The sequence below is a fragment of the Gymnogyps californianus genome, chromosome 1 (assembly GCF_018139145.2).
Source record: "Gymnogyps californianus isolate 813 chromosome 1, ASM1813914v2, whole genome shotgun sequence".
Classification (NCBI taxonomy): domain Eukaryota; kingdom Metazoa; phylum Chordata; class Aves; order Accipitriformes; family Cathartidae; genus Gymnogyps; species Gymnogyps californianus.
In genome coordinates this window covers 12060543-12085996 of record NC_059471.1, presented here as the reverse complement: position 1 = coordinate 12085996, position 25454 = coordinate 12060543, and the positions used below count along the sequence as shown (strand labels likewise).

The following is a 25454-nucleotide window of genomic DNA, read 5'->3' as shown; positions in this document are numbered from 1 at the left end:
TTATTTTTCGTCTGGCACGTTCTTTCTGATTGAGTCATCGACCAAAGAAAGATGGCAAAAAAAGGTGCTTCTCTTAAAGCAGGAGGACATTGATGCTTTTGGACATCCAGAGGGGCTATCCCTTTCCAGGCAGAGCTGTGGGAATAGCATCAGTGTTCCTTATGTTATTTGAACTGTAACAGAGTTGCTCAGTGGTCGTCAATTGTACATGAGCATTTGTCTGAGAAAATTGTACCAAGGGAGCTTCTCATTTTTTTAAAAGCTTTTCAATGGATTAACTTTTAAAATTTTAAGGAACATTGGCCACAAGTTCTGTTTGCTGCAAGCTAGAAACCTAATGTCAGCCTCAAGTTTTAATATTTTTATGTCAGCTTGAATTCTAATGTGAACAGCTTAGCTCAAGTTCTTCATGGTGAGGTAGCATAGCCAACGTCTGCTTATATTCTTCCAGGTAGATACCATCAATCTAAACAAACATCATCTGCCCATCAAGTGAGTAGGGAGGGTACATATTTATATTGTCTTCATGTTTTAACTCTTCAGGGGTTTTTTTCTTCACCTTTTTCAGATCTAAATTGATGTAACTTCTGATGAGGCGCATTCAGAAAAGGGGAAAAAATAACATTTGCTTCCTAAAAACAGTGTTAGTAAATAATTGAAGTGTAATGTACTCAAGATTATGAAGTAAATGATATGATACCACCTGTGTTGAACAGACAGGGTAGGAATGTGCTCACCTAGGCACTAAGGAGCTCCTTGATGTGGGCTGCATCTCTTAGACTGGATTAGCACAATGCTTGTTTCTACAACGGTCCAGTTTAGCTAAAGTGTCTCCTTGTTTGGGTAATGCCAATTCCTATCTCTATTAGAAAATAAGTTTCATTTTTTTAATAGCATTCATAGAATAAGTAGTATTCTTGAACCAATCTGCTGCAGATATATTATGTAACAGCATTAGAGCAGGTATAGTGGGTCGGATCAAAACCCAGGGTCCTGTCTCTGACAGTGGCCAAGGGAAGGTATCTAAGGAAGAGGACACAAAATGGAGCAAGTTCATCGTGAAACTCCTTCGGCACTGTCTCCCAGTCTCCAGGTATTTGCAACTCGAAAACTTCCTGAGCTGGAGGTGGTTTCTCCATATTTAATAACCGTTCTTGCATTTCTCTTCCTTGAGCTCGAACAATTTACTTTTAAACACACACTGACTTCAGGTGTCCGCAGCGTCTTATGGCAAGGATTTCCACAGCTTGGTTGCACATTGTGGAAAAGGTTAAGTATCTCTGCTTGAGCTTGTCACCTGCTGATTGCTTCCTAATCCTTTTATTGGAGGTGGTAAAAGCACACTATGCATGGACTGTGACAGCCAGGAGGCAATCAATTAAAATATCTTGACATGCTCGTGACAGCAAGCTCAGCAGTTCAGAGTTGCTTTCCAAGACTCAAACTACTGTGTTTCACAATCCTATGTGAAAAATATGGCAGAAAGCTAGCTGAGGGGGCTCCAGTACTGAGCTGAGCACATTTCCCTCTCTTATCTGGGTGAGAGGATTTGTTTTTCTGAATTTTGGCAGGTTACTTCCATGACTCTTAAGATAGTTCCTGCACACAGATTTAAAATAACTGCTATGATCATTTTGTACATAAAATGTGTGGGAAAAGCAGTTTCAAAACCCATGCTTCTGCCATCTGCTTGACTTTCCTATGTCTCAGAATAGAATTTGATTTTATATAGTACCTGGTAAGTGAAAGGTGCTTGGGAGCATGTTTCTGTAGCAGTGTATTCTGGGACACTGTTTATTTGCTCAGTAGTAGTTTTTATCGAGCTGAAAACACTACAAGGACACAGACTTATCAAGTTGGCAGGGACATGTGGTGAGTTTACTTCTGGAGTGTGGGGCTTCTGCAATTTTACCTTTTCCTTGAGACGCAGCAAAGAAGCACCTGCGATACGCTCCAGGTAACAGAATGCTCCTGTGCAGCGGGTGTGCTGCTGTTCTGCTAAAATTCAGATTTTCCACTTGGAACATCCTGGTTCAATGGTTTTCACCAGTTGGCTGTTCAGGGGAGCAGGCAGAGCACATCACCTCCTGCATTTTAAGAGAACAGCTACAAGAAGCGATAGCTGTAACCAGGCAGTGACATTGCATCGTGAAGTATTTGGTGAAAAGTAGTGGAAGTGCCTGGGAAGCAGGACTGTATGATCTGAGATCTCGTAGCTATAGGTCAAACAGCTTTTCACATTGGATAGATCCTCAACCTTTGCCTTCTTGAGTTAAGCTCTACAGTGGATTTCCACACTTTGCTAGTAAAGATTTTTCAGTGTTTGGTAGTTAGTAAACATGTAGTGTTTGACAATAGTCATGAACATTGCTTGACTAACACCTCAGCCAGCAAAATACCTTGTGTGACCAGATCACCAGTGCAGCCTTGTTGCTTCTGATAGCCTATCATGCAAGTAGTTGAAGCTGGGAAGGAAACAATTTTAGTGAGCTGGTGCAGAAGTCAGAGCCCAGCTTCCTCCCCTGCAACTGTGGGGGGGATTGAGATGCTAATCAGAGGAGGATATTGGTATTATTTTTTCCATTAAAGTGCAAAGGTAGGACTCTATACTTGCTATGAGCAGATCTCTTTATGATACTGTTCAGTCTGAACTGTCTAGCTTCATCATTTCAACTGAAAGCAGCAGCTGAATGAATGTTTGTCTGGTTTCTCAAGCAGGTTGTGCAGCTGAGCTCCATGCGCCCACCTGACTTAGGAACTGTTAACCAAGCACTTCTTTAAAACTAGTGTTAGCCAAGGACTTCTTTAAAGCTAGCTTTAAATATTTCTAGAAGAGCAGCAGTTGTGCTAGCGACTGCAGTGCAGACATAACCTTAAGAGTCTTACCCTTGGTAAAAATCTAAATCTTAATGTTTTAAGGCACACTGAATTGTGTCTCTCTCTGCTCCTTGTCATAATGAATGCGACGGCAGTGCCAAAGAGGAGAGGTGAGAGAGTGCAGCCTCGATGCCAGTCCCTGGTTAAACAGTTCTCCCAGTCTGCTTTTATAGCAACCTGCAGTTAAATGCATCTTCCTTCCTATAAATCCTTGGTGATGATGATCTCTGCTGCAGTACTGTAGCACTTGAGGATGTTCCAGCATGAATTGCAATGGAGTCCGTTAAAGGTTTTCTTTAAAATATGTTGTTGGAGTATTTTGCTGTGTACTGCTCTTATATTAATCTAATATTTTGAACATTTAGCATCTTTGAAATACCTTTTTTTAAAAAAAAAAACCTAAGCCACTTTCTTCACAGTAGAAGGATGCCATTATGCATTTATGGTATGGATGAATACCATTCAATTTTGCTTGCTTACAAGGCATGTATTTTCAGACAGTACTTCTATTAAAAATTCGGTAGAGCATTCTTGGGAGGCAGTTCTGCCAGAGATACATGACGGATTTACATAACCTTAGGGGTCTTTCTCTCTTTTTTTTTTAATATCCACCAGTTGTGCCTCTCTGATTGGCAGTATGCCCAATAAATCAAATGTGTGTGCATTTATGAATTGAAGTATTTAACCATTCAATTACTGTATTGTAAAGAGGCTCTGCTATCAGTAGTTAATTTAGGTATTAATTCAGGCCTGTCAAAGCAGCTGCTGTTTTATCTGTACTTTCTATCAAACATTTATTCTACCTGTTGGCAGTGGTTTGCTGCGTGGATCGAATGGGGAAGTCGATACGGTCTCTCTGTAGGAGGACGGAGACCACATGCGTGGCCACGGTTGCTGCCCTTACCCACACTGAGCGTGCAGCCTCCCAAGCACGTGGGACCCCGCTGGCAGAGCAAAACCAGGCTTGGTTAGATGGGCTGTGCTCAGGCAGGACGAGGCAGCCCTCTGCATGGGAGGCGATGGATTAAAGGATATGCCGTGCTGCTTCAGAGACTCTTCATTAGAAAGCAGCATTGCTGTCCTGGCTGATGATGAGGCAGATTAACTCGATGCAGTTTTGCCAATTTAGTGGCTAAAGGCTGTGTTCCCCAAACTAGGTAATATTGGTCTGTCTCAGTACGTTAGACTTGGACTAAATCTGAAGGTGGACATGGGCCAAGGTACAGATAAAACAAGTCCCAGCTTAAACCACTGAAGTTTTCCACTGTAACTTTTGCTCTTGATATCTGATGCTGTTGAAACATAGAAAATGCTCTTCTGCCATGCTCGTAGGATTTTGAGTCATCTTGATGATCACGAGATCTTCTGTCCTGAGGGCATTTCTTGGGGAGTACAGAAACTCCAGTGTTACCATTGGGTGTGCAGGGAGGGAAGGAGGTGAAGTTCTCCATGGACTCATGGACTGATGAGAGCAGCTTTGTTTTGCTTTTTTTTTTCCTTCTTTTTTTTTTGAAGGCTGAAGTAGGCCAGAAGACCATTTGTTGTCTGCTAGTGGTATGTGTCTTGCCTAGCTTCAGACCACTATGTTTGACCTGGTTAGCCATGGATACCTGCTAGTCTATGGAAGAAAACCAGGCCTTTCCACGGCACAATTGATCCCCTCCTGAGTTAGAAATTACCTTTCTTTTTCAGTTGTAACCAGTATCCAGCTGGCTAACTCTGATTTGGGTGCCTGTGTTTGGTCAGTTGAGTTTCACCCTTGGTATCCGATAAGGATTGGGGCATGGATAAGAACCCAGATTTTGAGGTTTGTTTTAAATTAGATGGAAGTGATTCTCTAGCAGCAAGGAAGTAGAGTAAGTAACTTGTTTGTCTCTCATCCTTTTCATGTGTTAATAATCGATGTTTAGGTTTGAGTTAGCACCTTTAGTTGAGCAAATCTTCTCGTGAAGATCTTTCCATTTTTCCAGTCAGGAGCCTCAGCCTTACTTTCTCAGTTAGACGTACTCTGTACTTCAGTTACATCAAGATTAAGTTACAGATGTGTCTTTTACTTGATATATTCAGGTCTATTCTGACAAAAACGCAAAACACAGTTCGGGCTTCTTAAATAAAGAATTGTTTTGCAGCATACCTGTTACTCTGACGTTTGACTTGCACTCCTTGCCTGTCTGCTCCCAGTTGCAGTTGAAGGTTGGTTTTGGTTAATAGAAATTATCTCCAGGACAGGGAGAGTGATAAGACAGAAGTAGGACTAAAAAGCCTGTAGATGTAGGCTTGCTTTATGAAAAAGGAGATAGGCTTTTCTGCCAGTAACTATGTGTTCACTTCTGAGTTTTTCTCCTGTAGGCTGAGTGTACCGGATATCTTTCAAAGATCGAGGAACCACTGTTGGACTTCTGCTGCCTGGCCATCCATCTTGGGTTGGGTAGAAATTGCTGCCCTTTGGTTTCTAATTAGTGTGGATTATGTTCTTAGTAGCTGGTAGAGGGATGGGAACTTGGGATAGGCTTCCTTTTATTGTGTGAAATCCAAAAGGGCTGTAACCTGTTACCAAAGCAAAAGCTCCCCATCAATTGTACTGCACTGGCTCTCTTCCCAGCTTCTTGCACCACTTCATCAGCTGTTAGGCACAAAGATGCCAGATTCTTAATGTTAAAAGTGACTGTTTTAAGTATTTTGAAATGCTGTTCCATAAAAAAGATTTCCTACTGTTGAACTTCCTCTGCTAATTTTCATCTTTATCGCTTAGTTTGCATTTTTGGAGTTGTGCAGTCTGTTAAGAGGAAGAAACCATTGCAAAATCACTTGAAATACCCTTAACAAATTACTGTAGGCTAGGACTTTTACTTTGTGAACTCTTAACATTTTGGCATTGTTTGTTCTGAACATCTCTTTTACTGCTTCTAGAGATATGTCCTGGGTTTAATTATAGGAATGGGTCAGTCGTAAAGAGGAGTTCTGCACTGTCAGCGAATAAAGTGTTGTGCATCATTCAAAGTATTCCTCTTCACATTTTCTTTTTTGTCATCTGGCTTTTCTTTCTCTATGGAAATTGTTTTGAAAAACAGGACACCAAGGTTTACCCTTCTAATGTGTATCCAAATTTTTGAACTTGCAACGCAAACTTAATTTGAGATGAATTGCAGATATATTCTGAAGCTATAAAGCTCCCGATTTTATTACATTAGATGCTATAAACAGATTTTTTTCTTTAAAAAATGATTCATCAATAAATGTTTGTCAATAAATTTCAAAATTACACAGCTTTGATGAATATGCTTTTTTGTTCTTGTCACTCAGAACCTCCCAGGAGTACTGACATGTGAAGGCAAGTAAACTGTGACTATTTAGTTTTCCTTTTAGTCAGCAAGACTATGTGTAGCTTTAAATATTATATTAATCCTCTATAAATTTATGAAAAGTATTAAGGTTTCTACCTAAAATGAATTGGATGCGTCCTAAACTTCTGCCACATTTCTGAAGTGCTCTTCCTCTGACAAAGTTAGATGGATAAATTAAAATGCAACTTGGCATATGTAGAAATAAACAAAATCCTTCCCGCATCCTAAGGAAGGGTTTGAATAATAGAAGCTAAGACACAATCAGTGTTCAGATAACTTTTATTTTTTATTTTGTTTTCATGCTTTCTTCTGTCTTCAGCAAGGATAGAATGAACAGATGGTCCAGTATGACTGTAAAATTGTGTTAGACTTTACTGAAACCCAGAGCATTTGACTGTGATCAGAGCAAGTGGAGGTAGACCCTGCTCCAGGATCCAAGAACCGAAAGTGGAAATGTGTTCAGTGAGTGATAGTGGGGGTAGGAGAAACCAGTTTGTAGGTAGGGTTTTAACCAGCAGCAGCAAATAATACTGCCTGTACCATGTGAACTAAAATGCAAGACATTTGTGTCTGTCAGACTGAAAACCAAAAGTGGGCTCTGCAGCATCAAGTCCGTGAGACTGAACTGGTGTATTTTGAAGAACTGCAAGATAAATCTGAGACTGGGACAAAATCAATCCCTTTGGGGAGATTCAGCCCGAGATAGGGAGTCCTAAACCCAGTTCTCCACTCCCACCCAGGTGTCCCAGTGACAGACTCGACTCAGATTATTGCCGCAGATGATAATGTGTATTATAAAGACATAGACCACTGAATTTAAATAACAAAGATCCTTAGAAATGCTAGATGGTAGCAAAATTGCTTGTAGATTATAATATAAGAAAAAGTGTAATAAAGAAGAAATACATACTCATCACCTTCCCCCTGCCAAAAAAATCCTGCTTGTTTAGGAAAAACAGTTTGTTCCTCAGGAGAAGCTAATTTTGGGATGCGCTTAGGATTTATATTTGATCTAGTGCTGTTTATTATCCTCATATCTTTATAGTGGTGGCCATTTTTGTCGGAGTGGAGGCTCTGAGGCCCTTCGTGGGTGCTTCCTGCCCGCTTGCACTGCTCTGGGAGTTCTCAGGGACAGCAGTGGCAGCTTTGCCACAGCTTGCAAAATTCCCTCTTGAGGTGCAAAATGTTTCTCCCCAGTGATTCCCACCCCCCCTCACCCCCCCAGTCACAGCATGACCACGTTGATGTTGAGTTCAGGATGAATTAGCTTTTAAGCAGCACGTGTGTGAGAAGCCCCCGTACACCTACATCAGTGCAACCACTTGCTTCTTTCCTGTGCTTTCTGCATTCATGGGTATGCAAAAGTACTTCCTAAAGCAGCTGTTCGATCAGCCCCACCAGCTAGCGGCTCCATTCTGAAATAAAACAGCCTCCTTTTACAGCTTGCTAAAAATAGCCATTTCTTTAAAGCCTGAGGACGCGGTGACTCATGTGATGGCGAAGAGGAAGAAGAGTTATTTCTTTTGCTTTAGGCTTTGGGAGGAAAGCTGCTGTGCTGTCCGAGCACCAGCTGGGCTCATGCTTGCTCCCGCTTGGGCTTCACGGCCGCATCGCCAGCCGAGTGGCTCTGGCATCCCTTCCTTTGCCGCGGCGGCCCGGCAGCTATTTGAGATGCAGGTGCCATGTTCCAGTGCCTGCAGCCTCTTGGCTCTGGAGGGTAGGTGCGCGGCCACTGCCACAACTAAAAATAAACCCGTGGGATGGCAAGTCGCAGCTTTTGGCTCTGGGGGGTTTGGGCAGAGCTTGCCCAAGGATGAAGGTGTTTCTTGCAAATTACAGACATGCAAATGGGAAATGGTTCCACTTTGTCACCGTTAAAATTCCTGATGTTCAGCTCCTGACACCATTGCAAGTGCAGCTTAAGGACAGAAAGCAAGTCACAGAAAAAGCTTGCTCAGACCTGATTTTTCATGAGTTCCTACAGCAGCTCTCCCGTGGTCTGCAGAGGTCTCGTTCTGCTGTCTGACGTCGCAGTGTGCTGCTGCAAAACCTGCTTCTAGGCTCTGGCTTGCAGTGGCTCCCTCCCAGTAACCTGCCTGTACTCAGTTTTCTCTGCTTGTCTTTGAAGCTCTTCATCATCTTTTTCCTTCCGAAGAAGCACCCCCCAAAAAGGTGCTAGTCTTAATGTAAATGGAAATGGTTGCAAACCTTTTAAGATAACTTATTCATACTCCGGCAATGTGTTTCTGGTGGAACGTGAAGCAGAAAATGGCTGGGATATGTGTGTACAGCATTTTAGTTGCTGAGCAACCTGTTTCTTGCTTCAGCCACTTAGCATAAGAATCCAATTTCAAATAAGATATTTGGGACCCTGCCTGACTCAGCAGTAGCTGGTGTAACCTGCAAAGACTAGGTGGACAGGAAAACGAACCCACTTTCTTGGGAAACAAGAAGCTTTGCAAGAACTTTCACCGTAAAGGAGCATATATCTGCAATTTTGCTTTCTAATTCCCATACATAGTTTTTCATGTTTGGATTCTTGGGTAGACCTTAAATCACTGCTCTAGATAAAGCATGCCCAGAAGCAGTGGTTCTTATCTGCAGCTCAACAAAGCCGACATTATCTTTCTTAATGCTTGTAAACTTCCCATGTTTTTATTAATAGCATCCTGAGAACTTGTGCAACCAGATGATGTTTGCTCCTTTTCTTCTGACAAGCTTGTTTTAACCAGTTTTAATAAAATAAAATCTTTGTCGTGAAGGCAAAATAATCTTTCATGTTGATGGAAGGGAAGCGTATACACTTCTAATATAGAAAAAACACAACTCCCTGGAAGTGTGCTGTGATTAGACTCACCAACTTGAATTACCATGTTTGGGGTTTTGGTTTTTTGTTCTTGTTTTGGTTGGTTGTCGCTTTTTTCCCAGGCTTGTGTTTTTTAGAACTGCCACCACCCAAAAGGAGCTGGGTTTTGTCCTTTTTGTAGTATATTTAACACATCTCATTTTTCATGTCTGACTATCTCCTTGGCTTTCTGTCATCATTCACAGGAATTAATTGGAGATACTTGCCTACATTCATCCACCCAAGTACTGTTTCCTCCTTTCCTTCTCAGCAGTAGCTTACCTGCAGGGTCAGAGGGGTAATAGCAGTCACATTGAATGGGGAAATGGGGGAACAGAGCCCAGATCCCGCTAGAAGAAGCGTATGCATTTTTTTGCCCTGGTCTGGCCTCAAGGACCAGCTTTGCAGAGCCTGAAGAAGCAGGGTATAGGTCAGAGCGCAAGATGGAGAAGGCAGTGGTTCAGCTGTGGTTTAGACCTGTGCTCCAGCAAGAGCTGACAGTTTGCAGCTATCCAAGTTGTCTTGCTCATGCAAGCTGCTTCCTCCACATTATTCAGTATGAAATGAAAGTTTTAAACTCTAATATCCAGATAACCTTAATAAAACAAGTAAAATGCAACCTTAATAGTAATCTTGGAAAGCATTTCTGTTTTTTAATGTTAGCAGAAATGACTGGCTGCTAGCAAGATTGTGTATTTAAAGCTAGAAGATGTCTTCCTGTGCCTTGTGTAGCTGTGCGAGGAAGGGGTTGCATGTGCAGATACCTGGTCTCTCTACACCCTTTCTTCTTACTTTAGACTGAGTACATTTGATTCATAAGAAGTATTTTATGGGATTTTGGGGCTGTGACAGCAGGCAGCGGTTGCAGTAAGTTGTCTCCTGCCTGCTGGGCTTCACACAGCTTATTTCTGCATCTTTTAGCAGCTAATTATTCCAAAGTCACAAATTTAATTGTCCTGCAAGAGTTTGCTTTGGAACATCTTTCCTGAATAATTACTGCTGATTTTTGCATGTTTTTTCATGATCTAATTTCGAAAGGACAGGATGTTTTTAAGGAGCAGGACAATAGTTATGCAGCTCCAGTGGCTTCATTTTGCTGTGTGAAAATCGGTGGCACGCTCCTTCTGGGACCGGCGCTGCTGTTTGTGCACATGGCGGTTAAGCTTAAGCCCCCCTGGTAGAGGTATTTAAGGGTCATTTGTTACGGAAAATCTTGGACTTTTATGTTAGGGGCACAAAATATTTAGTATGCAAAGCCGATACTGCTGTTGATGGATAACTTATTAAGAGTCACCAACGCTGCGGTGCGGTTAGGGACTTGAGAAGGTGTGCAGCCATAGTTTCCAGATAGGTGGAATATAACCATACAGAGGAGAAGAAGAAAAAACAAGAAGCAACCGCTTTAAATTACTGTAAGGGAAATTCAGGTTAGACATTAGGAAAAATTTCTAACAATCGGAGGAGTTAGTCACTGAAATAAATGACCCAGGGAGACGGAGGAACTTCCAGGAGGGTCTTTAAGAGGAGGTTGGACCAACGTTGGTCAGGAATGACGTGGACAGTGCTCGTCCTGCCCCTGGTGAACTAGAGAAGCAGGAAGCCTCCCCAGGTCCCCTTCACCCCTCTGGCTGTCAGCGACCATGCTGTGAAAGCCTCTGCCATTTATCTTAGTTCAATTTCTTATCCCTAATAAATCAAAAAAGTCCTCTGGCTCTTGTTATGCTATCAGCCTGTTCTGTACTAAATATATCAGGCTCAAAGGGCGTTTCATGACTTCTAGATGGGGTTTGCACACCAAGGCTTGTACTACGTGTAGTGTTTTCCTCCGGGCTCGGCAGCTGAGCAGGGCGGCCGTTTCATTGGGCTTCTCAAACAAGTCTTTAATTGGGTCTTGCTGGTTTGCGTGGACTGTGCTTTTCATGCCAATATTTGGCACACAAAGTGCTTACGCTCTTCTCAACACTGAGGATCTCATTAGATGCTGATATTGAAGAAAACAGCGTCTTGCTTATAATTTCCCGAGTGTGGCTTTTTTCCCCCTCAGCTTTCCAAACTTCCATTCGATCCAGTAAATGGCTAATTTTAGCATTGTGCCAAACTTTCTATTGCTGTTGTCTATGTATCTTCAAGCTGGTCTATAAACCAATTGGGATCAGATTTTTGGTTTTTTTCTGTCTTATCCCTTGCCAAAATTGGTGCCGTTCATTCGCACAAAGTACAGGGGATGCAAAGCTGATCTAACCAACGTGGTGTGGTGGCTTACCTCCTCAGTAGACTGTAAAACACCCAGGTGGCCGCAGGAAGAGAACCGAGTCCAGGCCTTCAAGATCTCATCTTGCAAGATAAAGGGAGTTAATATGTTATTCCTGACGCTGACCAAATTATGTGACTGTTTTGCAGGAAAAAAGAGTACAAGTCTCCCCGCCATTGACAAGAGGACCAAGTGCCTTTATACCAGAGAACGAAGTAAGTTTGTGGTTAGCTGGGCCAGGTGGGTGGTAGCTTTTGAAATGGAAATACTGAAGAACAGTTTTACGATCCTGCTTGTCCCGTGGTACCCAGATGAGCTCCTTGGCAAGCAAAAGCGATGGTTTCTCTGGAGCAGGCTCCAGTGGTTAAGAACCACCCTGCCCTTTCACACAAGTGGTGCCGTTTGACATCTTTTCGGTTGCCAGCACTCCCAGAGACAGCCGTGAGTGCCGGCTCTGCTCTTCTCGTAGGGGATGATCACTTACTAGTCTTCAATGCCAGGCCTAAGGGGAGGCCTATCCAGTATTGCAGCAGTATGATTATATAGCTCTCAGAGTACGGTCTGACCTTCAGTTCGAGAGAACCTGAAAATATGACTAACTGCTTACACCGTAACTGTGGCTCTTGAGAGAATTTATGGTTGAAAAGTATGGTTTGACTTCAAACTCAAGATTTCTGCCCATGATTTAGTGTTCAACTTAAGCCTTGATTTGCAGCTTGCTGCAGTAAGTAGAAACTTTGCTGTGGTGGTGCTCTTCTGTGATCTCAGTCTTCACAGAGTATTATTTGTTGATCAATTAGTTATTTGGGATGGCTGACTATAAAACCAGGACCTTTTGTTTTGTTTTTTTTTAAGTAGTTGCTAAAGGCAGATAATTCACATGCTAGAAGGGCCAAAAGACATTTTGAAAGACAAGGTAGCTGCTGTTCTCTGAGTCTGTCTCCATTTATACACTGGCAAGGTTTGAATTTAAAAACAAACATAATGAAGCAAAAAGGAAGAGAGCTCAAAACGAGTGTTTTAGATTTGGGAAGAGGGGAGCAGAATGAGTTCCAGCCAGCCAAATTTGTGAAGAGGACTTCCCTTTCATATGAAATACAAGATGAAATTGAGATGACAAACTTTGTAATGACTTAATTTTTCTCATAAAGTCAATAATTGTATAAAAAGTAGAAAAATATAGTTAAAATGATAACGTATTTTGAGAGAATTGTTAATGAATTTATTTCACAGCTGATACACTTGGTAAAGGCGCTAGCTAATGGTGCAGGAGGAATCACTGAGTAGCTCTCAGAAAGGAGTAACCCCAGTGGTTACCCAGTACAAGCAGGGAGCCTCCACCTGTATGGATAAAACAGCTATTCAGTATCATGAACAAATGTTAAATACTGTTTGTTAAGCAAACAACTACCTTTTTCCCCTGTTCGTTGGCATGAAATAATACAGTGGATAGGAAGGATGTAGTTAGAGATTAGTAACACACTAAATGTCTCACAAATCTTGATAATAACACTGCTCGTGTCAAAGCCTGCTTTATTGTTGTAATGGAAAGAATATGGACAGAGCAATGACAACTTAGTTGTAACGGTTCCTGTTAAAGTGCTGTAAGGCTTTACAAGCAGAATAAAAAACATGTTTGTGGATCCATGGATGGTAATAAATCAGGAGGAAGTACATACACAGTATGAAGAGGATAGTAATATAGGTGGAGATAAATCTCAGAAGCAATAATGCGGCATATTGCTATGTCTAACATAGCAACAGTGCAGTCCTACAGGATTATATTTCAATTTTGTCAGCAGAATTTCTTCTCCATAACTTGTACTGTTACAAGGAAAACTCCTGAGAGGCTGGAGAAGATTAGAAACCTTACCAGAGACAAGAAAAGTATGATTTCCCCAAGAAACTACTAAATGAGACAAAATTCTCTTAAATACATGGGAGATACACTTGCTGAAGAATAAGGGAGACTCTTTGCAATGGAGTGAGAGATTTACAGTAATAAGTGAGATAAAATGATCTCTAATGTATGAATAAATTTCCAATGGTAAAAACATTCTTAAGGAAAACTGAGGAGGCATCATTTTGGGTACAAAACACAGAAAAGCTGCCATAGTGAAGAGCTACACATGTAAAAATGATGGAGCTGCCTAAATGCGTCGCTGCTTCTTCCCTTTCTTTCTGGGCCCACAAATTAAAACAGGGAAGTACAGTGGTGAGAAGTGAAAATGTAGTATGTTGTTTGTGTTTCTTTGTATGTAACTTCTGTATAAGATTTGATGGAAAAATATTTGAGACACAGTCCATTCATCAGCCCATCATAAAGAAGGAAAACGTATTTTAAATAGAATATTTCAGCAAAACCATTGTGTCGTCTTGGTTTTAGGCACTTTCTGTCTTCATGTGCAGTAAATCAGCTAAAATGTTTTCTCATTTCATGGTGTTTGCAATAATAAGTTGGCTGGTTTAGTACTGTGCAGTTTCAGAATAAATACTGGGTATTCTAGCCTTGTGCTTGTAACTTCAGTGGTGAACGTGCTGAGAATGGCTGTTCTTGGTGATAAACACTGAGTAATAGCACTAATACTGTGTCAGGGCTTGCAATGCAAGAGCTAGTTACTCTTTTGCTGTTTCATTTCATCTTGTGCCCAAGGTTTGGATTGGTTGGAATAATTAAAGAACAGCTTTTGTTTAAAGAAAGCATTAAATTCCTATTCTAAATAATACTTGGATGTTATGGACAAATTAGCATTTGATCTCCTCTTCAATTATACAAGCACAGAAGGGATAGATTGCCAGGCTGTTTCTATAATTTGGTTACATAACCCAGTTCCTCTCCATTAATTTTGAAATTGGTTTTAGGGCTGAATGCTCAGGTGGTGTGTGTCTATACAGGCTGGCTTCCATAAAGACTTTACTTTCCATTTAGCTCTTGCTTACTTCCAGCTCTCTGTACAGGTTTGACTTTAAGCATCTGTGAGTTTAGCTGTTTTGGAAAGATCTACAGAAAAATGTTTTTGATTTTCGTAGAAACATATTAAAATAACAGAGGGACAGTGTAAAGTGCTCTTCAGTTCTCAGTATACAAGTAGCATCTGTACATGTGTATTTGCAGCATTGCCTTTAAGTTTGTACACAAGCAAACCTTTCATACCACCTTATGTTTCTCTTCAGGGCTAAAGCTAGAGAAAATCTTTCTCTGTTAAGTTTGTCCATCTTATTTTTAAGGTTATGCAAGCAAATGGTTTGGATGAACGTACTAATCTTCTTGTGGAAGAATACTCTACGTCTGGTCGCCTGGACAACATCACGCAGGTCATGAGTATCCATACTCAGTACCTGGAGTCTTTCCTCCGCAGCCAGTTCTATATGCTGCGCATGGATGGGCCCCTTCCTTTGCCGTATAGGCACTACATTGCTATAATGGTATGTATCAACAGGCTATATGTTTTCTCCTGCAACCTTGACTTGTGTATTTAAAAAAGAAGAAAAAGGGAAGACTTTAGAAAGGAGAGACTAGTGTGATATTTTGATGGGGGGGTGAATTTTTGTAGCTGATTTTCATCAGAATAAAGCATGCCTAGCCGGAAGGTTTTCAATAAGAAGAGAGAATTGGCAACATACATGTTTCCCTGTTTCCCACAGCAATACACTTCTCACATGCCCACAAGAGTGAGGTGTTACAGAGAACAGTTAAAACTGTGTGACCTTATTTCTGGATATTTAACCATCAGTGCACTGCAGTAGAATGAGGTGCAGTGGACTCAAGTCACAACAAATTCGAGGTGGACACTAGGAAAACAATTTTTACCATGAGGATGTTGAGACATTGGAACAGGGGCCAGGAGAGGTTGTGTGATCTCCAAGGATGGAGATCGTGTCTGGACAAGGCTCTGAGCAACCTGATCTAAGTCAGCCCTACTGTGAGCAGGGCGTTGGGCTAGATCTCCTCTAGAGATCTCTAGAGATCTCTTCCAACCTAAATTAGATTCTGCAATTCAGAGTAAATTGCAGTATTTATATTGGAGAACCCTCCATACTGTATAGATATGCATTGCAGTATAAAACATGGCCCTTTGGAATGAAATTATATTTTTGTTTTGTGTTAGTAACCTGTCTTCCACCTGCAGCAAAATCAGATTACACGCTAATGTGCTGCACTTTTCCCTCTGTGTTTAATTATTCCAGGCTGCTGCCAGACATCAGTGTTCCTACCTAATAAATATGCACGTTGATGAGTTTTTGAAGACTGGTGGGATTGCAGAGTGGTTGAATGGTTTAGAATACATTCCTCAAAGACTGAAAAATCTGAATGAAATAAACAAACTCCTTGCACACCGGCCCTGGCTAATCACGAAAGAGCACATTCAGGTATTTGTTAAGTCGTGCCCTGTAATAGCAGTAAATGTCCAGCAATAAGAACTGCTAAGTGTCTGCTTAGGCTTCATTACCTTGAGTTTAAAAATTCAGGGAAGTAGTAGATCATCGAATAAGCTAATAAATTCTTCTGTGAGACAAAGCCAACAAGATTTACTTTTTAGGAATAGCATTGGCTAAAATAACCCCAAAAGAAAAGAGGTAATATATTAGGTGTCTCTTTTTTTATCCAGTGAGAGTCTGTGTGCAAGAGGAATATGGTATTATTGGAAGAAAGGAATTGATCCCTTTTTAAATACATAGTGTTTTATAGAAAAGCTGGGGGCTAAAAGAATTACACCTTTTATACTTACACACTTAAATAAGAATTATATTTACACTTTTTTTATTCTCATTTCAGAAACTTGTCAAGACTGGGGAAAATAATTGGTCTCTTCCTGAACTGGTGCATGCTGTTGTCCTGTTGGCACATTATCATGCCTTGGCAAGTTTTGTATTTGGTAGTGGCATTAATCCAGAGAGAGATCCGGATACATCTAATGGAGTCAGACTTATAGCAGTCAACAACTTCTGTGTCTGTGATCTTGCCAATGACAACAACATAGAAAATGCATCCCTCACAAGTAGCAACTTTGGGGTTAGTGTTGCAAGAAGATTCTTTTGCTTGCCTCTGTTTTGCATTAGAAAACTTTCTTCCATTCTTTCCTGTTTAAATTTCAGGGTAGTTGGAAAGTTTTTGTCTACTTTACTGGAGTGCTTGAGTCTGGTAACTCTTACATTCGCTCTAGCAGTTTTCAGTGTAATCTATTGAAAACCACATTGTAACGGTGGATGGTAGTCAGAGCAATGTGATTTTGATAGTTAATCTCACAACCCATTGGGCAAGACTAAAACTTTGCTTTCAGCTGAAAGCTTAAAGTCCCAGTTTCTTCAGATAGAGTGTCGCTGACTGGAGCATTATGTCATCCATGTTCCTAACGTGTGGAATGAAAAAAGAAATCGGAAAAAACCCAGAAGTCATAATAATAATAATTTTGACTTAAAGGCCTACAATCACAAAACAGGTCAATTATGAAACAATTCCATGTAGATGGGAGGAAATGTCTGAGAATCAACCGAGAGAGAACTTTGATTACTAGTTAATTAACTTAAATGTGGAAATTTTTTTCTGAAAGTGGCTTTATAATGCTTTGAAGACATGTCCTTGAATTAATGCCATTTGATGAATTAGCCTCATCACCTTTGATGGAAGATTGGGATTATGAGCAGAGTCATATCTCTGAACATGTGATCAGTCAGTTCAATTGCTGTATCTTAAATTTCTGGGCTGCAAGACATGCTAGCTCAAATCACCGGAGCGTCTTATTCCCCATTTGTAGTGAGCAAAGGGCTGCTGCTGACTCTGTGCTGCTTGTTAAGCAGTGAGTAGCATGCTGGAAAACAATTATAGCTATGGGCAGAAGAACAGAATCAAAAGGAAAAGGTGGAAAAGAAAAACCAAACAATTTATCTTATGAAAAATCTGAATGGTAAGTACAGATCACAGAACCCCAAACTTTGGTGTATTTCTAGAAAAGAGGCCTGTTTTCCTCACAAAAGCAAGAAAAAGGGTCAACAGTGGATATTTTGATCATGTATAATGAAAAGAAAAACACTGATTTGCTCTCTCAGGTTGTGTTCCTGCATTGCAGTGTTGCACTGTATCTCTTCAGAAACATACTTTGCATTACTAATAGACTGAAAAAAGTTACCTTAATATTAAAGTTGTTTCCTGATACACGTAGGGCACACAGATGACTTTTCCTGAGCCGTCTACATGGTGGAATATATATTATAAGCGACTATGGTTTCCACATTCAAATACCACCTCTTCCGCTGTTAATCCCACTGCAGTAGATTACTGCAATAGGTTAGAGTAACGCTTTGCAGCTCCCTTCTTCTGACTGTCTGAAAGCTGTTTGTCTACGCTGTATGTGACAAAATGCATTCTGGCTTCAGTTTTTGTGTTTGCTGCTGCTATCTGTTTTTGAGAACGTTTGTTGTCAAGCATGAAATCTGAAGATGACAGACGTTGTCTATCTTCTAATTTTGCAGAATGTCATGGTGTTTTTGCAGATTGCAGATTCTTTAAGTGAGCTGGAGGCCTTAATGGAAAGGATGAAGAGGCTACAAGAAGATAAAGAGGACGAAGAAGCCTCTCAGGAAGAAATGGCAACTCGCTTTGAAAAGGAGAAGAAGGAGAGTCTGCTAGTAATTAGTGGAGGTATTTGTGCTTTTCCAGTTCCGTTTTGTTTGTGCTTTGTAAGAACTAAACACTTGAGGCCAGTTCAGTGACTACAACTTTTCTGTCCATTTCTTTATTCTGGCTCTTGGTCTAGTAGGAGTGTAGTAAGGGTGGTCCTGTCACTTGCTTCATCTGCTTAAGATTTCTTGATTGGCAAATAACACCATCCTTTTTGCTACTTGAAATTTAGCTTTTGTATATTAAAAAAAAAAGCCTGCAGGCTTCTTTAAAAAGTTGGGTGTAAATTTCTTTATATGCTTTATATCTTCAAATTAATTCATTCATGTAAATATTCAGTGATATTTCACAGGTTTAGGTTCTACAGGGCTTAGAACTTCAATGACACTCATAAGTAGCCTTCAGATATGACATTTAGTTCAGGAAATAGATTGGGATGAGATTCAACTTCTTTACCATTTACTGCCCACCTGGAAAGAACATTTCTAACTTGCTGTTCTGAGTTATTATACTGCTGTGCTGTTGCACTGCCTGTGTTGTGATAGAGATTCTTAGCATTTTTTTAATTCTTAAATAGTGTTCAAAATTCTGAGCTGAAAGCTTATTTTCCGGTATTCTTCATACGCTCTGGAGGCCTTCATCTCTAACAAACCATACAATGAAATTTGTTTCCTATAGACAGGACTGTGGGGTTTTTTTTCCAAAGAAAGCGTTCAAAGAAAGAATACTATTAAGACAATCAGAATTTCCAACCATTTCCTCATATTAGAGGCTACTTGAAGATGATAGCTTGTGTCTTTTTAAGAAGTGACCCATAAAATGCTTCACATTTTACTGACACTGAATTTAGATCTCAGTAGCTTCAGACCAAACGTATTTGAAGGTATCTAAGTTTTTGTGCACTGAGCCCAAAAGGGAGGAAGAATGTATTGTGGATCAGCAGAGAGATTGTTTTTTGGCTCTCTAGGAACCTGCAAAATATCTGAAAGAAGATACATCCAGCAACATCATGGCTGGATTTTAAGAAATGGACATTGTCCATTCTTGCTGTGTTTTTTTTTGTCAGACAATATCAACAGTGCAGATAATCTGACATCCATTGCAGTTTCGTTATCAAATCAGGACTTCCATGAGTCTCTGCAACTTCAGGCGTATAAGGAAGAGGTGGTGTTTGGGACAGAAGGGTTTTTTTGATGGGGTTGCTGATAGTTTTGTTGACTTTCCTTCCTCTTTGCCTTTTACTGGTTTGAGTTGAGGACCCTGTGTGTGTTGGGCCTTTACCCTTTCATGAAATTCAGTCCTTGTCAGGGGAGAGGAGTGTATGTGTGCAGGTTTTTTATTCTTCGCTGAGGATTTGCTGTAGCAGATGCTGTGCAAACTTCTTCCTACGCAGTTGTGTTTTGATTGTTTAATGAGGCAAAGAGGAGATAAAGCACTTCTGCAATTCTTAGATTAACTGACTTTTCAAGGTGCTAACAGGGGACATATGGCAACTGTTCTGTCAATGCATGTGGAAGCAAGCCAGGATTTTAACATCAGGGTCAAATGCAGTCAGCTATGCAGTAGTCAACTTCTGCAGAGGTAGTTACACAATCAAGCCACCTGTTTATTCGGGAGGGAAAGATAGATTCCTGATAGAGAACCTGCGCTTGCTTAGTGACACGTTTTGGAGCTCTTTGAAGATGCTTGGTTACTAGAGCTTCTGGCAGAATTTCAGCCTGATGTACTGTAGAGCTCTTTGGTTTCATATAATCTTCAACTGATATTTACAAGTGGAGTGTTGCATTGCTGTCTGGTTGCTTATACTCTGGGTTATAGAACAGAGCTGGTGTAGTTCCTGACAACATACATGCTCAGCGTAGCAATCCTGTTGTCAAGGGTACATTTTTCTGTTTCTTATCCTAGCACAATGACTTTACTAACGGGATTCATCTTCCAGATTTAAGATACCTAGCCTCCCTCAGAAATCAACAGAGAAGAGCACACCTGCAGACAGAAGTTTAGCCCATCTTTTCCCATTTTGTAGAAGTACATTAGATGTCTGGTGTAGGCTGACATTTAGTTGGCTCAATGAAAGGGATGGATCCCATACAAGCAGATTGGGATTGAAATGTTTCTTTCCTTTGTACTGCTCTCTTCCTTTGCACAACTTCTAATATCATTCTCTAGTCCTGTAGTAGAGTGGTAGTTGGAAGTCGGCGCTAACTCATGTGCTTGCCTAAAGCAAAACATTTTGCTGTTTTATTCACAGCATTTGATGATGAAATAGTTTCTACAGATGTCTCCCGCTATATTGAAGATCCTGGGTTTGGGTACAAAGACTTTGCAAGGCGAGGAGAAGACCATCTGCCAACATTCAGAGCTCAGGTACCATCTCTTTAAAGTACATTCACTCAAAGAATGTTTGTATATCTCATTACAGGGCAAATAGTGTAAAGCAGTTGTAGTGGGGCGTGTTTGTTGCATGCTCCTTTTCTTGTCCTGGTCCATTAAATAACTCACAAGCTTCCATAAATCTACCTGAGATGAGTCTTTTACTATTTGTAAATCTCAGACAAGGGAATACTTAGCTTTCAGTCTTATTCCAATTATTACCAGAGTTAATGTTTGAAAACTGTAAAGCGTATCACTAAATCTGGAATAAAAGTGAAAGGTAGAAAAGAAAGAATTTCTTTCCCGTCCCTCCAGATGTTGTAGAAAAAAATCCACTGGAACAACTCTTTATTCCTGTCATTTTATCAAGTATTCTCTGTCCAGTGGTGATCAATACTTAGATGTATATATGTCTATGAGAGCAATTTGGTGAGTATCGTTCTCATATATGCATCAAATCACTGGACTTTGAATGTCAGGGAAGAAAAGGAATTCCTAAATATGAGTACTGAAGTTTTTGGCTATATTTGAATATATTTTTTTAGTACTGTTGAAAGAACAGCATGTACATTTTACCTGTACATTGTCTTACATATTGGCATCTTTTTCCATGACCAGACTCATGAACTTCATAATATATATAACAGGAGGGACATTCTAGGTGGTTCTGTTCCAGCTTATAGAGTAGATTAATCAGCAGTCTAGTAATAAATTGTAAGCAATGGAAGAAATCTTAAACCAAATCAGAGAACTTCAATTAAAAAAACAGTAGGTGCAGGAAAACTCCATGGTCAGAAGATGTGTCTAAGACTGTAAAATAAAGAATCCATGATCACTCTCAGGAAATGTATTTAGCTATATAGCAGTCTCTGCTGATCTGGGTAATTTACTCTGCGGTCTTTATATGAGCCTAAAGTAGGTAGGTATTGCCAAAAAGAATAAGGCAGAGTCAGTGCCTGTAAATCAAACATTCTGCTTAACTACTTTAGGAGCAGCAGGCTCCCATGGAAAAAAGCTCTACAGAAGTTGAAATTGGAACTAAAACATCTCTATTCTTAAATAAACAGGACAGCTTCTGGCCTACATTCAAAGAAGTCACCTTGATAATTTAACTTTATTAGTATGTCCTGCTCTTAAAGAGTTAGATGTATGTACCCACAGCCTCCCAAATGCTCTGCTATTAATGCTATTTAAATTGCAGTAGCATCCCAAAACCCTGCAATAAATCTAATCCTTATTCTGATAAAACAAGACTGCCTTTATCTCTGTGGGTTTAAATTTAGTAGTAGAAAGAGGTATTCCATACACGGCAGAATGTCTTTAAACTTTTTTTTTTTCCTTTTTCATTGTTAGTATGGATCAACTGCTGTTAGTAAACAGCACTTTCCCCCTCCTGGGGCTTCTGGCTTTCAGAGGCTTTTGTGATGCCCCAGGTGTCCTGGACACTTTTACAGGGCTGTTAGGTACGGCATATTTCTCACAAGCCTTAAGGTCTTTTGGACTGGCAGCTGGAGGCCAAATATGATGTGCGTTTCAGATGTCACTGAATGCCTCTGTTAGGCAGCTGAATATTGTCCTACATACTCTTCCCCACTCTCCTAATCAGGGGGCCAGTCCAGTAGACGTGCTCTAAAGCGCCTGGGTGAGGACCCTTGCCCAGCAGTACCTTTTGAAAAAAGACAGACACAGGAAGGACATGGAGATGATGCCCTCGATTGTAAAGATGGCATCAGTGATTGAATGATTGAACACGTGCCAAGGATGTGGGCAAACTAACATGTTCTGTGTAACTGCAGTGTGGAGAGTGGTTGCACGCTGCTCTGAAGCAGGGTCGTTCTCCGCTGCTGATGCCATGCCACCACTCTGCAAAGATTTCCCATCCCTGATATGAGCAGGCAAGCTTTTATCCTTGCAATCCAGGTGCTTCTCTAAGACCAAAGCAGCCTGGATTTTATTAGTTTGTTCAAGGATGGTTCAGCACTTTACCCAATGAGTGTACATCCTGGCTGGAAGTAAATACTCCATCTCTGCTCAGAGCTAAGCATCAAAGCCTCCAAGAGGAACAAGTTTTTAAACTTACAGGCTCACGCCACATAGAATGACACTGGTCGGTGTGGCACAGCAGACAGTGGAAAATTGCCTCAACACTTCAAGAGAAGCTTGGGTTTTTTTCTCTTGTAGGCTAATGATATCCAGCTGGAGGTGGGGTGTTGCAACATGATATTCATTGCCAGGAAGCCTGGGGGAATGGAGCAGGTGATATGGATGAAGGATTCAAAATGCAAATTTTTTGAAGAGAATAAAGTTATAACTAGCAGACAACAAAAACTATTGAGCTATATGGAGGATCAGATAGGGACTTCACTTCATTTGTAGATTTATATATTTCCTTCTCTTCCTGCAGGACTATACTTGGGAAAATCATGGCTTTTCCCTTGTAAACAGGCTTTATTCTGATATTGGGCATCTCCTCGATGAGAAGTTTCGGATGGTATATAACCTCACGTATAACACTATGGCAACACATGAAGATGTTGATACAACTACGCTAAGAAGAGCTTTATTTAACTATGTCCACTGTATGTATGGAATCAGGTATGGACGAAAATCCCCTGGCTTAGGAGTGCATTTTAAACCGTGTAAACAGAATGAAAAATGAACCATGTGAAAAGCATGATTTTAGACTCCGGGTGTTAAAGTGGAGATGGTACCTCAGTCTGGAAGTTAGAGTGGTTTTGCTGGCATATCAGTATAACTTTTGCTTGCAGTGGAGAAAATGATTATGAATCAGGATGGAAATTATTACAGAAATGTCTTCTCTGAAGCCAGCCTGTATCCTTTGTTCAGAAAAGACAACATCCTAGTACTAAGTCTTTCAGATCCTCTGTTAACAGGTGGTTTTCTAGCATGTATAATAAATGCTCCGATTCCCAAACTTAAGAACATAATGCTGCAAAAGACCATGCTTTTAAAAACTTACATCCAACAGAGTGATTGCCTGTGTTATTTAGGTATGATGACTATGATTATGGAGAAGTTAATCAGTTACTTGAACGCAGCCTGAAGGTTTACATAAAGACAGTGACCTGCTACCCAGAGAGAACTACCAAGCGCATGTATGATAGTTACTGGCGTCAGTTCAAGCACTCGGAGAAGGTACGTATTTCAAAGCCAAACTGACTTCACAGAGACCCCCATGCTGTTTAAAAATGAAAATATGGCAGCACCCAAAAATGGCAGTACCTGTCAAATGAACTGGTTTTAACCAGAGAAAAACAAGTGAGATTAATTCATTGAGCGTTAGATACCAATTTTACAAAAATACTTCTTAGTGTACTGGAAATACTGATTTTTTTTTAATTATTATTATTTTGAGTGATTTCTCCATAAAATTGAATTGACAACTGTAAAAGAAAAGTGCATAAACTTGGGAATGCAGAAGTGGTCAACTATGCCAATACTTGGGATTTGGGGATCAAAAAAGACCTTAATTCATATATATATATATATATATATAAAAAAAAAATCTTCATGGTGTTTTTCATCATTAAAAATGGCAACGTGTCTTCAGATATCCAAGTTAAATGCTTCTTGACAAGAGTTCAGTGCTTGTGTGCCTGCTAGCCTGTCTGGCATGTAAACTCTTCCTTATTCTCTGCTCCTGTATAACAGTCACAGGTGGTAGTAAACAAAACAAAATATAATTCATAAAGAACTAATACCATTAGGATACAAAAATGGTTTTATTGGGACTTCTCAGATGGAAGATTGCTTAAAGCAGCAGTTGAGGCTGGTTCCTTGCAATCCTAGGATGTTCTCTAGTATTGGCATACTACACAGCTGTCTCAAGAGGAACTAGAGTCCTGCAGCAGGGTACAGGGAGAAAGGACATAGTTTCTTGCAGCGATACTTTACTGAAGGTTAGAAATTTTAGCCTAAATGAATAAATGATGTTGCATTCAGAGGTAAACTAAATGGCTGATATAATTTTTAACAGGTTCATGTCAATCTACTTCTAATGGAAGCTCGTATGCAAGCTGAACTTCTGTATGCCCTTCGTGCCATAACTCGTCACTTAACCTGAAGCATTCACTGGGCAGGAGTAAAGGAGTTTTTACTGAGTATGTAAAGACCTTTCAAAATAGATACACACCAGAAGCTGTTTGTGATGTAGCATCAGGTTATTCAATTCTCTAGTGTCAAAGTTTAGCCGTGCTTCTTGACGGCTGTAATGTGCAATGACGTGTTTTATTTTCTTGATGCTTAACATTACTAATGATAACAAAAGTAACACTGAGGAGCACTACTCTGCATTGTTTCCAGCTGGATTTCTGCGCAGCGGTCAGGATCCTGAAACTGTTTTTATTATATCTAATCCTAGCGCTTTGTTCTTTAAGCACCGGAGTGAAGTGCTTAGAGACTTCTTTTTCCAAGCAATCATTTTTCAGATTAGTGGAGTCCAGCAGAAGATCGGTTCTGCCTGTCCTGAGAACGTACCACCACGTCATGACTCGTGACAGAGGCGCGCGGGCTGCGTTGCATTGAATTGCCCACTGGATTCTTCTGTCTCCTGGAGACTGCTTGCCAGTCACTATCTTACTACAGCAATTGAAGGTGATGCGAGATGTGGATGTAAACATTGAGCACACTTTAATGTGAAATTAATCATGATAAATCCTACAGCATGCTACTGAAGTGCAAAATTCATCTGCTTTGTCGTGCCCCTTCCCAAGAGAAGAGGCCTCATGATTTGCCATTTCAGCCACACTTACTGTGTTTCAATCATGCATAATCTTGTTTTACTGACAGTCACCCTCAGTTGTCCTTACAATATCCATGCTCATCACATGTTGCAGTTTGTTTAGTTGGCACCTATAAATTTAATACACAGGCTGACCAAAAATAGAGTTGTGGGGTTTTTTGCACTCTCTTCTTTCTCAATGTTTTAACTAAGGAAAGTAAAGGAAGGCTAGCATATCTGTTCTTTCATATTGGATGTATAGAAATTTATTTCCCATAACTTTTTCATAGCATGGAATTTTAATATTCAAAGTTTAAAAAGTTTCTATGCATTAGTGTGAGTGAACAAAAGAAAAGTGCAATATTTAAAAAGAAAGCAAGCTTTTTTCCCTATCATGCCACTGC

The 25454-nt window shown here is 40.4% G+C and overlaps 1 protein-coding gene across 1 annotated transcript in view; it reads left to right on the top strand.

Moving 5' to 3' along the window:
* SESN3 (sestrin 3) overlaps window positions 1-25218 on the top strand; it is a 37508-nt gene extending 12290 nt beyond the window's left edge. Inside the window, exons 2-10 of the mRNA XM_050897758.1 lie at window positions 11467-11532; window positions 14546-14743; window positions 15506-15688; window positions 16095-16331; window positions 17810-17957; window positions 20188-20303; window positions 22714-22904; window positions 23321-23465; window positions 24307-25218. Coding sequence (XP_050753715.1) covers window positions 14549-14743; window positions 15506-15688; window positions 16095-16331; window positions 17810-17957; window positions 20188-20303; window positions 22714-22904; window positions 23321-23465; window positions 24307-24393 — 1302 coding nt within the window. The 5' untranslated portion in view covers window positions 11467-11532; window positions 14546-14548 and the 3' untranslated portion in view covers window positions 24394-25218. The remainder of the gene's footprint in view (window positions 1-11466; window positions 11533-14545; window positions 14744-15505; window positions 15689-16094; window positions 16332-17809; window positions 17958-20187; window positions 20304-22713; window positions 22905-23320; window positions 23466-24306) is intronic.
* The last annotated feature ends 236 nt before the right edge of the window (window positions 25219-25454 follow it).